Source organism: Neophocaena asiaeorientalis, unplaced genomic scaffold (assembly GCF_003031525.2).
Source record: "Neophocaena asiaeorientalis asiaeorientalis breed wild unplaced genomic scaffold, Neophocaena_asiaeorientalis_V1.1 scaffold69, whole genome shotgun sequence".
Classification (NCBI taxonomy): Eukaryota; Metazoa; Chordata; class Mammalia; order Artiodactyla; family Phocoenidae; genus Neophocaena; species Neophocaena asiaeorientalis.
The window spans coordinates 4,769,658-4,783,274 of NW_020174373.1; the positions used below are offsets into that span (position 1 = coordinate 4,769,658).

Sequence of the window (13,617 nt, forward strand, 5' to 3'; positions counted from 1 at the left end):
AAGGGAAAGGGAAAGGGAAGGGAAGGAGAAGAAAGAAATCCCCCTGCAGTACCTAGACACACAACAGCTTAGGGACGCTGCATAAGCTGCACGGCAGGCACATTCCCAGCTATTGCATAGTTTCAGGACACGTGCTCAGCACAATGTTGTCCAGTGGAAATGGCACACGGAGCAGCTGCGTAGAAAGTCATGGGTCCCCGTGGAGCGACAGGGAACTTTATGACCACAGTGGAGTCTGTTCTCACTTTCCTAACACTCCGTAATGTATGCGTGGAATAACATCCCGTGCGATGCTTGTACGCTGGTAAAACAACGTCTGCTTTTCTTCTGCTTTTTAATGTACCCTGTACACATGGGGAAATGAGGGGGGAAAGATGGATGGAGAACTCTGAATTTGGAAGGAAGTGAATATAATAACTGTATTATGTACATGAGAAGACGTATTAGGTTAATGATGACGGAAGGTGGACTTTAAAATTTTTCTTTGTAAGATCTCCTAAAAGCACATTAATTCAGTGTTAAATGGATAGGGACTAACCTCAAACATCCAGACCAACGTCTGCGTGGTTTTGGCAACACGCAAAAAAGTGAAGCTGGGCTTTGCTTAACATAAGGCACAAAACCATCCGTCTTCCTGCTTCCACTGCTGATGTCGACACACAGAAGTCTCTGTAGCCCTTTATTTCCCAAATTCAGTCAACTTGTAAGCAGTCACTTGTAACAGGAAGTAGTACTAGTAACGTATATTTCCAATACCAAGCACGCAGTATATGCACATTTTCTGCCCCGTCCATAAATATCAACATGATCGAGAAAACGTTCAAGGCCAGTGCATGCCAAAGTATGTTTTCTGCTGGCAAGAGTGTCACCCTAAATTGATGCCCGCCACTTTGGGGCGCTCTGTGGGTCAGCAGTCTGGGGCTGCTTCGTCAAAGAAGCGGACGACAGTGTGAAACGGATCTGATGTTGGGAAGGGTGATGGCAGATTCGGGAGGGAAGAAAGCAAGCCTGGAAAGGCCTGTCTGTCTCCACTTACTATTACGTCTGTCCCACATTCGGGAACACGGGGGCTCCTTTCATGATCTTGCCGAATTGCGTCCGTCCAACTATTCATATCTTTGTTTTAAACCATAATTCAAAACACATTAGACACGTCTGTAACGGGAATCTTGTAGATATTGAGTAAACCAAGAGGTAGACAGCAGACACTCTCGCGGTGCCACCCCTGTCCCCTGTCCTGTGCTATTTCAGGGCACGTCCGCTCAGCTTGTAAACACCCGCGCCTCTGTCTGCACCCAGAGCAGGCTCTGTGCGTGTGCAGGACACAGACGCCCGGGAGCAGCCCGCCTGCAACGCCCCAGTTCCCCAGAGGGCGAAGGGCTGCCCACAGTGGCAACTAGCGTGAGAACGTGCCTTTGTGCTCCGCCTTCCCTTCCCGGTCACCTTCCCCTCTCACCCCCGCCCCTGCCCACCCGGTGTCCTGGATCCTTGCCTCTGTAAACTGCTTCCATGCGGAGCCTTAACTTGCACGGGCGTCTGGGGATCACGTCCCTGGCAGGTCATCTCCCGCGTCAGGAGTCCCACGTGCAAACGCCCCTGTGATTCCACACGTATCTACACCTGTCTCCCGATGCTTCCTAGGGTTCACTCCCCACGCCACAGGATGGAAAAGTTTCCAAGACCCTAGGGTCTGGCAAGCTTGGTGCCCAGAAAAGCGAGGGCTTCATCCCACGAGTAGCCTAGGAAGGCAACTCACCATGTGGAAGGGTTACCATTTCCATTTTCTCCATTAAGAGACAAAAGTAGAAAGGGACATTATACATTAGTCTATTAAATTATCTATGTAATTTCAGTTTTTAAGGTTGTAGCCAACTTTCCTTCTCAAGTACCAGGGAGAAAGACAGTATAGAGCATTTAAATAAGTAAATACAGAAAATCACCTCAACCTTGGGGAGGGGCGTTGGCAGGGGTTAGCGATAAAAATATCCAGAAACGGTATTCACCTGGAAAAGAAAAAGCCTGTAACTGACTTACCAATCTATGAACAACTCAGAATTTTCTTATAGAAAGTAAGTATTCTAAGGGGTTAGGATTAAGTTATAGGGTGATATAAGAGTTAAAGGGAGGGCTTCCCTTGTGGCGCAGTGGTTGAGAGTCCGCCTGCCGATGCAGGGGACGCGGGTTCGTGCCCCGGTCCGGGAAGACCCCACATGCCGCGGAGCAGCTGGGCCCGTGAGCCATGGCCGCTGAGCCTGCGCGTCCGGAGCCTGTGCTCCGCAACGGAAGAGGCCACAACAGTGAGAAGCCCGCGTACCGCAAAAAAAAAAAAAAAAGAAAGAAAGAGTTAAAGGGAAATTAACTGAGTAACCAATCTATTCGGGCAAACCACAGACTAGTAATTTTGTATTTAAAAGTAACCCTAAAGAAGAGAAAGACAGGAATTTTGGCTTTTCTGTGAGAATCAGGATGAATACCAGGCAGCAGGCCTAACTAAACTACATGACGCCCACTTTACCAAGTTTTTTTATCGTCCTATTTAATTTTGCTTTTATTTTCAGAGGTGTTCGTGGAAGATGGAAAAGATCCTTGGCCCCTTCCCTTGAGCCAGCCTTAAATGATCAAGTCTGGTCCCATATGCAAATTCAAATGCACTAGAAAATGGCCTCCCCTTTGCACAGACAACTATTTTGGAAGCACTATTTCTTTCTTAAAGTAATTTTAAACCACTAGAAGACGTACAACTGGTATAGTGTCAGTTGGTTCCGGAGCACGGCGGGCATTAATTAAATGAAAATGCACCGCTTTTGGAAGCGCTGCAGTGACCGTTAAAATGTGGTGCTATTTGCTTTTACAAACCACACCGCACATGCAACCTTCCATACGTCTCAAGGCAAGGCGCATTCCAGACTTCAGTCCTTGTGCTCTGCAAACCAAAAGCGTGTGTGCGCTGGTCATCATAGATCCTCTGGTGGTCTCCGGGAAGATGCATCACAGAATGGGGCTGGGGGCGAGGGGATGACAGACCTGCCTGACGGCTGAAGACACTGCCAGGTCGGTCCCCCTCATCACTTCCCATCTTACTCCACCGCCTTTACAAATATACAAAAGTGCTTGCTGGGGGAAGAAAATGTAACAATCTTACTGAACTAGAATTTATATACCATACAGTTCACTCAAGCGTGCAAGCAGTGATTTCTAGTGTTTCCTAAGGGTGTGACCACCACCACTATCCATTTTAGAAGGATTCCGCTACCCCATTAAGATCCTCCGTGCCCTTCCGGGAAAATTTTAAGGTAGAAACAAAGTTATTTTTGTGTCTTCAGCTGCTCCTTTGATTACTCGTGTTTCCAGCACGTCCAGGGTCCTTCACCGGGGTACGTCCATCCCTCAGAAAAGCCCGTGTGCAGGAAAGGCCCTAAAACACAGCAGTCATACTGGCTGGGCAAGGATTACTCTTCTGGAAATATGTGCCTCCCCAAAGGAAGAAAAGAGTCTGCGCCTGAAACACCCTCGTCTCAGTCATCTCTGTTTTAGTCGCTGGCAACCCCAATCTCTCAGCAGTTCCTGACCAAAGACCCTGGAGTCATTTCCTACAGGCCACGGGTAAGTCCCCAAAGCCTATCAGAGTCACCTTTCCACATGTGCTCCCCGGACAGCTGACTTCTGCCTCTGTCCACGTTACTGTCACCTTTCGTGACCACTGTTGCATCACTGGTTTGCTGTGCTTTTTAGATCCACGTATGAACGACAACGTAGAGCGCTCGTCTTCCTCTGTCTGGCTCTCTCCACTCAGCGCAGCGCCCTCTGAGCGGGAATACTGCACTGGCGCTCCGTACCGTGACCCTGGACACCCAGCACGCCCAGCCCCTCCTTCCTTGCAGTCTGCACCCTTCTCTCCTCCACCCTCAGGCTCCGCCCTGGAACCGGAAGGCTCTTCCTTCAGATGGTGCAAGGCCAGCCCTTCACTCCTTTATACAGCATCTCTTCTGTGGCCGCCCTCCCTGAAATAGGAAAAAACAAAAACACCCCCTTCCCCACAGCTCCTGTGTCTATTCTTTATTTTTCGCACTGTCAGTTATCACTCTCTACCCTAGTATATGAGAGTGTTTTATGTATTAATCTTGTTTACTGTTTCCTCTCGCCCCCAATCAGAGTGAATCCGTGTGTGTGTGTGTTTTCCACAAGAGCAGACATTTTTGTCTTTTACTTGTTACCTCAGTGCCTAGCACAGTGCCTGACACAGAGCAGGTGCTCAACAAACATTTGTTGAATAAAAAAAGGGAATGAAACGTGAGTGATAAAACGAGACCCCAAAACACTTTATTTCTACCTTAAAATTCTCCCAGTAAGCCAGGGAGGCTCCTGGAGGATTCTAAAACTGTATAAAGGATACTTGCACGACTTTATGGTAAATACTAAAAATCACTGGCTAACAAACTTAAGATGAGTGAATTTTATGGTATGTAAATTATATTTCAATAAGGCTGTTAAAAATTCTTTTCCCAGTAAGACACATTTCTACGCTTGATGAGAACTGACTAAGGTGAGGGAAGACGGGGTACCACCTTGTAAACGGTGATGTATCCTTAGCCATATCCTGGAGGAAATGCTTTCAACTGTTTAGTGGGTATTATATTCCCATCATTCCGTGCTGCCTCTTCAGTGGAAACAGTAGCCTCTGCCACAAGTTCTAGGCATGGTATTTTTGGTTTCAGAAGTGCAAGAACTGAAGTCTGGAACGCTGAATGTTGGGCATATTTGTAAAACCAAGAAACAGAACAATTTAATGGTGACTGCAAGGTTTCCCCCAAATGGTACACTTTCCTTCAACAAAAGCCTGTTTAAATTTGAGGGATGCCGCTCTAATTCTAGACATATACGGTCCTCAGACATGTAGGAAGGGCTGGGACAGCACGGCCTTGTTCCTTCCCCAGAACGGATGCCTCTTTGCTGGTTGGCAGCCACCGGGCCGGCCCTGGGGACTGTCACAGGGCCTCTGCCCAGACCCCGTCCGACTCTGAAAGGGATTCCACCTCTGTCTGCAGAGGCTGGGAGCTGCTCTGCCTCATGTCTGGACATGCAGCCATGATCTGAGAGCGCCAGACCCCCATCCTGCCGGCAAGGGAGGAGATGGGAACGCACTGTGACCACAGCACGCCTGGACCGCATTTGAACTGCCAAGGTCAAGGTGAACGCTTCTCGAGCCCTGTACCGATCCCTGCCTCTGAACCCACTGTTAATTATTTATTCCCACGGCCTCTCTCAGTCCTCGGACCACTTGGAGACAGTCCTCAGACAAGGAAGGTCTGATGTCTGTATTTCTTATTTCATTTTGGGACCTGTTCAGTGTATCTGCCTCGGGGTTGGCGGGGGTGTGTGCTCTGCACCTCTCTTTTCTTAAAAGGACTTTCTAAAAGAAAGACTTAAAAATCTACAACGTACACCGTAACAGAATTCCAACACCAAATTGATCTGCTTGCAAGGTTCCCACTCGAGACCTATGATTGTGCAGAGAAAGGTGTGGCTATATTATCTGGTGAGAAACGGACAGACTAACGGAAACATACATTTTACCCAAAACGGAACGGAAATCGCAATTTATAGCAGCCAGTTCAAACCTTCCCGTTTTGAAAGACATGACTGATGTTACCAGTCTCACATTATTCATTAATATCATAATGTATTCTTAAAATAAACTTCAACGAGCTCCCCAAGAGGGTAACTGCTGGTTAGTAAGGGAATCACCTGACGAACGTCTATCCATGGAACTGGCCCTCACTATTAGCCAAGCAGATGGATCATTAATTCAGAGCACACACAGCCATCTCAACACAACTGGAGAAATAGACACGGAGCTATTATTAATATCCAGTCAAATGATGCCCTCCCACTATCACAGACTAAACTAGCCACAAATGTAATATACTTGGTATTCATCGGATCCCACAGAGGTTTTAAAATAGCACTGAAGTAGGAACTGAACAAAATGATAGCCGTGATAAAGTGACTCGGGAAGGATTTAAATTCTGCCTCTTATGAAACAAAAGAGATTAATTCACACTCAGTATAGCAACTGTTTCAAGAAACCTGCACAGTCTGATGTGGCAGAAACCAAACCTTTCTCTCCAAAAATTAACTGAATGGTGCTTGACTCAGAATATACTGAGAGAGCCAACGGAAGTTGGTCATGGAAAACCATGACTTCAGAGTTGAGAAAACCCCATCCCATTATCTCCTGCAGTCCCTCAGAGGTAAAAGCCCAGGGATGGTCCTAATCGTAAATTCGCCGGCACCTTCAGACCCATCCGGTCCCGTTCGCTAAGCACAGCACAGCCACCTGTTGGCCAACCACACGTAAGAACTTGGAGAGGTGAGACGGATACGCCCCCGTGGCGAGTTGGGCGTAGAGGGGCAGGCAAGCGATACTGACCTTTGGAGGAGCGGAAGTGTTTGCTGGGGGCGGTGAAGCCTCGGGTCCCGTGCACGTTCACGGCTGCCACTCGGAACTGGTACCACCTGCTGGGCCGTATGTCGGTCAGCTGGACCCGCTCATCCGTGGTCTGAGGGGAAAGTCACAGAGCACAGAGATCCCCTTTATCCTGATGTGCCCATCAGGTCTGTTTTAGAAACGCACGCACTCGTCAGCGCATGCAACACAGCCTCGCCGTGCCCTGCCCTCCTGGATGAGAGCAGCCCGTCCTGCTCCGGGACGGGAGGGGCTGTCCGGGGACCAAGGAATTCCTAGGGAAGGTTCCAACTGCTTGCTTCCATTCATAGGTATTTTACCTCAAAGAGTCAAAGCTCTCTGGAAGTCAAAATCTCGTGACAAATGCTTGGGCTGTTTTAAAATCTGGTGACTAAATACAGCCTTGGAGAGATGTCATCAATAAATTATAGAATAAATACATGAAGTAATCATGACAGTATAGAGAAAATGAAATCGACTTTAGTTTACAGAAGGGAAATGCCTCCTACTTGCGTGCCAGATATAATTTTGGAAGTATGTACGTGAACCCACACGCTTAAATTCTGGAAGTACATTGCAACCCAAGACTTTTTTGTTTCATTTGAGTAAATCATGTAAGATCTGCAAAGAGTCGTGCTCCTGAAGGGTGAGGGATGTTTCGTCCAAGAAAAGGTCCAGAGAAGAAAACTGGACAATGGGACAGGTCCACAGGTCTTGCTTGCTGTCCCTACAGCTACGTCCCAAGACATCAAACAGCTTGAGCATCTTCCCACTGTCCTCCCTTTCCTCAAACTCAGGGCAACATGCCTGCTTCCAGCAACGTCCTAGGGTAGACGTGAAACCTTGGCCTTGACTCCGAGGGACAGACGCCCAAGTTCTATGCCTCACGTGCGCCAACTGCTGCGCTCAGCTTGGCGCTCGGTGGATGAAAATGGGAAACTGAACTGAAACCCTCCTAAAGCTGAGTTTATAATAACTTATTGAAAAGGATCGTCATGTGTATTTTAACATTCAAAAGAAGCTAAGCATTTCCGAGATCAAAGGAAGAAGATGACCTCAAGTGTGGCTTTCTACCTCGTTTGGCAGCATTTGAGATAACATTTTCACCGACTTGTTTGTCTAGTTTTAGCTTTCAGTTTAAGGAACTAAAGCCAGCATGCTAGCCACAGCATTCAGCAGACAGAGAAAGGAAGCATTACATGTGGTATTAACTAGTGAAAATAGTAATAACAACAGAAATGATAGTGCGAGGTCTTTCCTCTCTCCGGATAAGAGGATATGAAAGAGAAGGGCTTATCATCAGTTACTTTCATAAATCTTCAAATTTATAATTTGGAACTATTTGGAAATTGCATAATTTGGAAGAGTTACAAATGATACTGTAGCACTGTTTCAGGGAGAATGCCATGTAAACCAAATATAATTTCAGGCTGCATTCTGAACATCTTTATGTTTTGTTAAAACACAATTTTTTTAACAAAATAGGTATGGAATAGAATTGCTAAATTTATCTGACCATTTTTTCTTCCCCCCCTAATTTAAGATGTTTCTCTTAACATCTCATTTCTCAATGATCGGTGGGATTTAAAGCATTTTAGTGTTTATACTCTCTGAGATGCTACTCTTGCAAAAGGGACCAAATTCTTCTCCTAAACACCTGGATGCTGAAATTTATTTTATATTTACTGAAAAAAAAAATCATGGGAATCTTGTCCTGGGAGGAAAAAAATGACCTGATCAACTTCAGGACAGAATTTCCCCCTATAGACCTACATGTAGAGAAGGCATTTCAGTTGCTGAAAAGCCTGAAGCAGTGGCATATTGACAATTGATTCTTTTCTCCATCCGTGGAGTCTGCCTGCAGCTGGTAGTCTATTTAACAGCTCTTAAAAAGAAAGAAAATATTTTGCTTTTCACATCCACAAGACAGAGGAGGTAAAGCACTGGGAAGATAAACTCCATCCAGGTGGCCTCCCAGTTGGTAAGCTGACCAAGAAGAAGAAAGCACTTAGGGGAGATTGATGAGCTGCTGGCTGCTTCCCACTAAGTAGTTTTGTGATATGAATCTTCCTCCCGCCACGGAAGTCCCATGCGGAATAAAGGCTTAAATGTAGGAGAAATAGAGGAGAAGTCGTTGAGATGATCAAATAGCACATTGACCAGTCCTACGGGTGTTGCATTTCCCTCCCTCTAGTCGGTTTTAAGTTTATCTCAAGGAAGCGTACTTCTCGGAATAGATGTGAACTCCCACCAGAAAACCGTCTCCCTTCCACGTGCGCCGTGAACACATTAAGCCAAGTTTCTCGTGGTACCCGGTGACACCTGCAGAGCCCATCCCGTCTTCCGCCAACATGCAGGGCACGTCCACCTTGGATTACGTGATTTCGGCGCTCAGGTTGTTTTGACCACGGCACAGCAAGCTAAGTTTCTCTCCGTAGGCAAAGGAGACACTGCCTCAAGGGGAAAACAATGCCTATGAAGCACTAACCTGGGCTACCGTCTGCCAATGCGTGGCGTCGTCTTCACTAGGATGGATTCCATAATTCCATCTTCTTTGTACCACGTAGATCACAGGCTCAATTGAAATATTGAATTTTGAGGACCACTTAATCTCCAGCTGCCCGGACTGCAGTTCTGTGAATCGTAACTCCTTCCTGGGCTTCAGGGGGACACCTGAAACAGAACCGCGCCGGTTAAAACAGCCCATGTGTGACTCGGAGTGCGGTGAAAGTTGAGAAAGAAAATCTACGGAAGAGACAAATCTCATCTCGTGACAACGGATCCTCTATTTCCTTTCTTAAAAGCAGCTTCTCCCTATCAGGGGTTCACATTTGAAATCTCCTGACACGAAGTTCAGTTTCGCTCTCCCAGTTTTTTAGAGGGTCTAAACTGATTCCTGGTTCTGAACAAGGTCACCTCTAGAGCAATTCCTTTATGCATGTTCTTCCAAGTAAATCCTGTTACCAAGCTGCACCAGTGGAGGCTAACCCGGAATTCACACGGGGCAACAGTCAGGAGGAGGCTTGAGTCCTCTTTCCCACGTAACACGCTCCGTCTCTGCTGACAGATCCTAGGGTCCTTAAAGCACGGTTCTCAAGTTTGCTTTCCTCTCTATCTGAGCGAGTTTTCCTCATAAGGAAAACATCATAAAGCCCAATCCTCTCACGTGGTCAAATCTTATAAGAATGGCTTCCGAAGCATGGGTCTTGTGGATTCTCCAACTGACTGCTGGACCTCTGCCCCACTGACTTACCGTCTACAATTGGAAAAAGATGAATTGATAATGTTTGGTTTGGGCATGAGTGAGTGCCTGGCTTCAGAAGTCCCTCACAGGTGCCTCACTGGAAAGTAGTTCATCATTTTGATTCCTTTTTCCCCCTACAGTGCATGCAAGTTGCCTGGTAACTGAAAGATTTAAGAACCACGGTTGGAAATAGCAGCCGTTATGGAAAGGGAGTTTTAAGACAAATTTATAATACTAACAGGACATATGAAACTAACGGAATCAGGTAGAGTCTACGGCATCGTGACGTTCAATGCCATCCAAACCAAGAACCCCAGCCGCATTAAAATCATTCTTTGCTGAGGACGAGTATTTGCCTAAAGCACTGACAACTAAGCGTTGGAAATGGTTAGCTCAGAACGCTGCATTAATTTTTCCGTTTCTTGAGTTTAAACTGAGAAAACTAGAAAATGTGCAAATACAAAATATAAGCTCTGATGCATGTTAGTGATGTGGCTGAATTCAACTCATTTCATTCTGATCTTAATCCAAGCCAGATCTTGTGCTGGGAACTTTTAAAGGCATTAAACACTGAGGTGGACAGAGTTGGATAATTTTAAAATGGCATATGTATATCTGCTCAAAAGCTCACTGACTCTTAAAAACTATTTTCTAGGGCTTCCCTGGTGGCGCAGAGGTTAAAAATCCGCCTGCCAATGCAGGCAACACGGGTTCGAGCCCTGGTCCGGGAAGATCCCACATGCCGCGGAGCAACTAAGCCCGTGCGCCACAACTACTGAGCCCATGCGCCACAACTACTGCAGCCCACGCACCACAACAAAGAGCAGCCCCCGCTTGTCACAACTAGAGAAGGCCCGCGTGCAGCGACGAAGACCCAATTCAGCCAAAAGTAAATAAAATAAAAATAAAATAAATTTTTAAAAAACCCAAAAAACTATTTTCTGGACAACCACAGTCACCGCCCCTGTTGCATTCTCCATGTTGATTTGCTGGCGGGTTGTATCTGTACGTTGCCCTTCACTTTACCATAAAGTTGTCTCATGTGATCCTTGCTGTGACCTCATCAACTGGATGAAGGGTGAAGTAGCTACATTCTGAGCCCCAGGGAATTGAGTCTGAGGAAGATTAAACAAATTGCCTGGAGCCATGACCCATCTCTGGTTTCTCCCTGAATTTTCTGCCACATTTCGGATTAGGAAAAGCCACTTAGAAAGGTAGAGAAACGAAGGGGTTTCCGTAGCTCTGCAAGTCCCTTGGGCATTCTGATTCTAACGTCCTTGAAGTTCCCGGTCGGTGTGGGACTCTCCCGTCCTAGTCTTTGCCCCTGCTGTGCCCCTGCAAGTCTTTTTCAAGCTCATGTCAGAAACTTCTCGGTGCCTAACCTGACACTTACGCTTCCATGCCCAGAGTATTTCTGCAGAGCCAGTGATTCTCACCATCTACCCCCAGTCCCTCTCTGGGCTGCAGGACCTCATCCACCTGCGTAAGTCCCCTCTCAAATGCCTGTCCCCAGATACGCCCCTCCTCCTGAGACGTAGGTCTTCATGACATCTCTAGGCTGTTGGACATCGAAGGGTTCCCAGAACCTTTTGTCTTGTGCTTGCACCTACCACCATCCTGTGGTTTTACTGCAGAGTATAGTTTCAGGAACCCCTCAGTCATCCTGTCTCCACGGTGACCACCTGTTTTAGGCACTTTCCTCTCCTGTCTGGACCGTCACCATAGCCTCTAACCCATCTCCCTGCAAGCCAGTCTCTTTTCTCTAATTCCCTCTTCACCATATTTGTGGTTATTTTCTTCAAGTGGAGGAGAGAGGCTCTCCTTCTCCTTCTCAGAACGTTCAAGCACATCCGTTTGCTACAGAAGGGAGGGAAAGAAACGTCTCTGCATCTCACTCAAGGCATCCATCTTCACCACCACCTACCAGTTATCTTTCAGTTGATCTCGTGGTACATTTTACGTGTCTGTCGCACACCTGCCTTTACACCCACAAACACACTGCCAGGCACTCCCTACTACCACGGCCTGTTCGTGGTGTCTCCTTCACTCTGAAATCTCTTTCCTTCTATTTTCGGACCACAGACCCTGGAATACTTCCAGGCTCAGTCCAAATGCCACCCTTCGGAGCCACTTTCCCTAAAGCTCCCAACTGGAAAGAAAGGCTCCATTCTTCTGCCAGCTCTTCAGCATTTAACCCGTCACTGTCGAAATACACTTAACTGCCTCCCTCCACAGCCAGCTCGTGTAATGATGTCTGTCTTCCCCACAAAGCTAAAACCCCAGAGGTCAAGAACCACGTCTCCTCAATTTCCACGTCACCATGTCCTCGTAGAGAGCGCTCTGCAAGAGCAAATGGCCCGGAACTGTTCGCTGAAGAAACAGCCCAACCCGCTGTCTTATTCTTCTCTCAGGAATACACCTGGGGACGTAAGAGGACTCGGAACATTTACACACATGTTTGGGACAATGGTAAACCCCTCTCCGCTTGGGAGTCACGGAGGGGAAGGAGAAGACTTATCGCAGGCGTTCAGTGCCACCTTTTCTGGCGTGTGTATCCTTTCAAGGAGCTCACGTCTCCTTTTCTGCCAAGGTCCTATGGCTCAAACATTCCTTTACTTACTATTTCAAGAGACGATGGCTGGCTAGTTCCTGAACCTCACAGAGCACTTGCACTTTCTTGGCTCTCCACGTATAATCCTCTAGCGTAAACGCAGCTACAGTAAATCCTCGAGTCGCTGAAGCACCCTGAACGCGTCGGCAGCAGAGGTGCCGCTGCTGAGTTGCATCCGCACCCCCGTGCTCTGAGGCTTCAGTCTGGAGTATCATTCAACTACCAAGAGCCTTCATGGCACCACGATGACTGTCAGGGCACTGTCAGTTCAGATTCCTTCACCTGAGAATCTCTTTAATTATGACGTGCAATGGTCTTGCAATTTGCATTTTAAGAAACGGTCCATCTGGTTTGCATCAGGGTCAGCTGGCTCCCCTGATTGGGAGTCACTGCAGCCCTTGGCTGTAATTGTGTGCAGATGGGGCTCAGGCCTGGACCCTCAAGCCCTCACGCCAGTCCTTTCATAGTCCTTGCGAGCTCACCCAGCAGCCCGGCTGCATAACCAGATGCAGAGGATGGATCTGTCCTCAGTGTGGTTTTTATTATGTAAATGACTAGGATCTTTCTTTCCTAGTATTTCTGAACGTATTAGTCATCTGAAGTCTAAACTATTCTGTTAAAAACTTCAAAAATGCTATCATATAACATCCAACAATATATGACAATATCGGTGCATTTTTTTTTTCTTTAAAACATAACAAGGATTTTGGTGAAATCAAAGGAACAGAAACCCAATGCTTCAAAAAAATGTTGAAACTATGCTGATAGAAAATTCAATAAAGACAGACCATCAGCAGATGCAAATCATCACAAGATCTGACTGTTCATATAAATATACTTGTCACAAGTCTAGGTATGAAAATGCAGCAAGATATTGTGTTCCGGGCTTTCCTGGTGGCACGGTGATTAAGAATCCGACTGCCAATGCAAGGGACACGGGTGCAAGCCCTGGTCCGGGAACATCCCACATGCCGCGGAGCAGCTAAGCCCGTGAGCCGCAACTACCGAAGTCCAAGCACCACAACCACTGAAGCCCGCATGCCTAGAGCCTGTACTCCGCAACAAGAAGCCACCGCAATGAGAAGCCCGTGCACTGCAATGAAGAGTAGCCCCCGCTCGCCACAACTAGAGAAAGCCCACATGCAGCAATGAAGACCCAACACAGCCAAAAATAAATTAAATTAAATTAAAATTAAAAAGATATTGTGGGGCTGCTTCCCTTGTGGCACAGTAGTTAAGAATCCGCCTGCCAATGCAGGGGACATGGGTTCGAGCCCTGGTCCAGGAAGATCCCAC

General features: G+C 47.1%; 1 protein-coding gene across 1 annotated transcript in view; it reads right to left on the reverse strand.

Annotated features, from left to right (window-relative positions):
* ANOS1 (anosmin 1) overlaps window positions 1-13,617 on the reverse strand; it is a 157,558-nt gene that overhangs the window by 38,207 nt on the left and 105,734 nt on the right. Inside the window, exons 5-6 of the mRNA XM_024756305.1 lie at window positions 8,955-9,139; window positions 6,431-6,560 (exon numbers count right to left, since the gene is read on the reverse strand). Coding sequence (XP_024612073.1) covers window positions 6,431-6,560; window positions 8,955-9,139 — 315 coding nt within the window. The remainder of the gene's footprint in view (window positions 1-6,430; window positions 6,561-8,954; window positions 9,140-13,617) is intronic.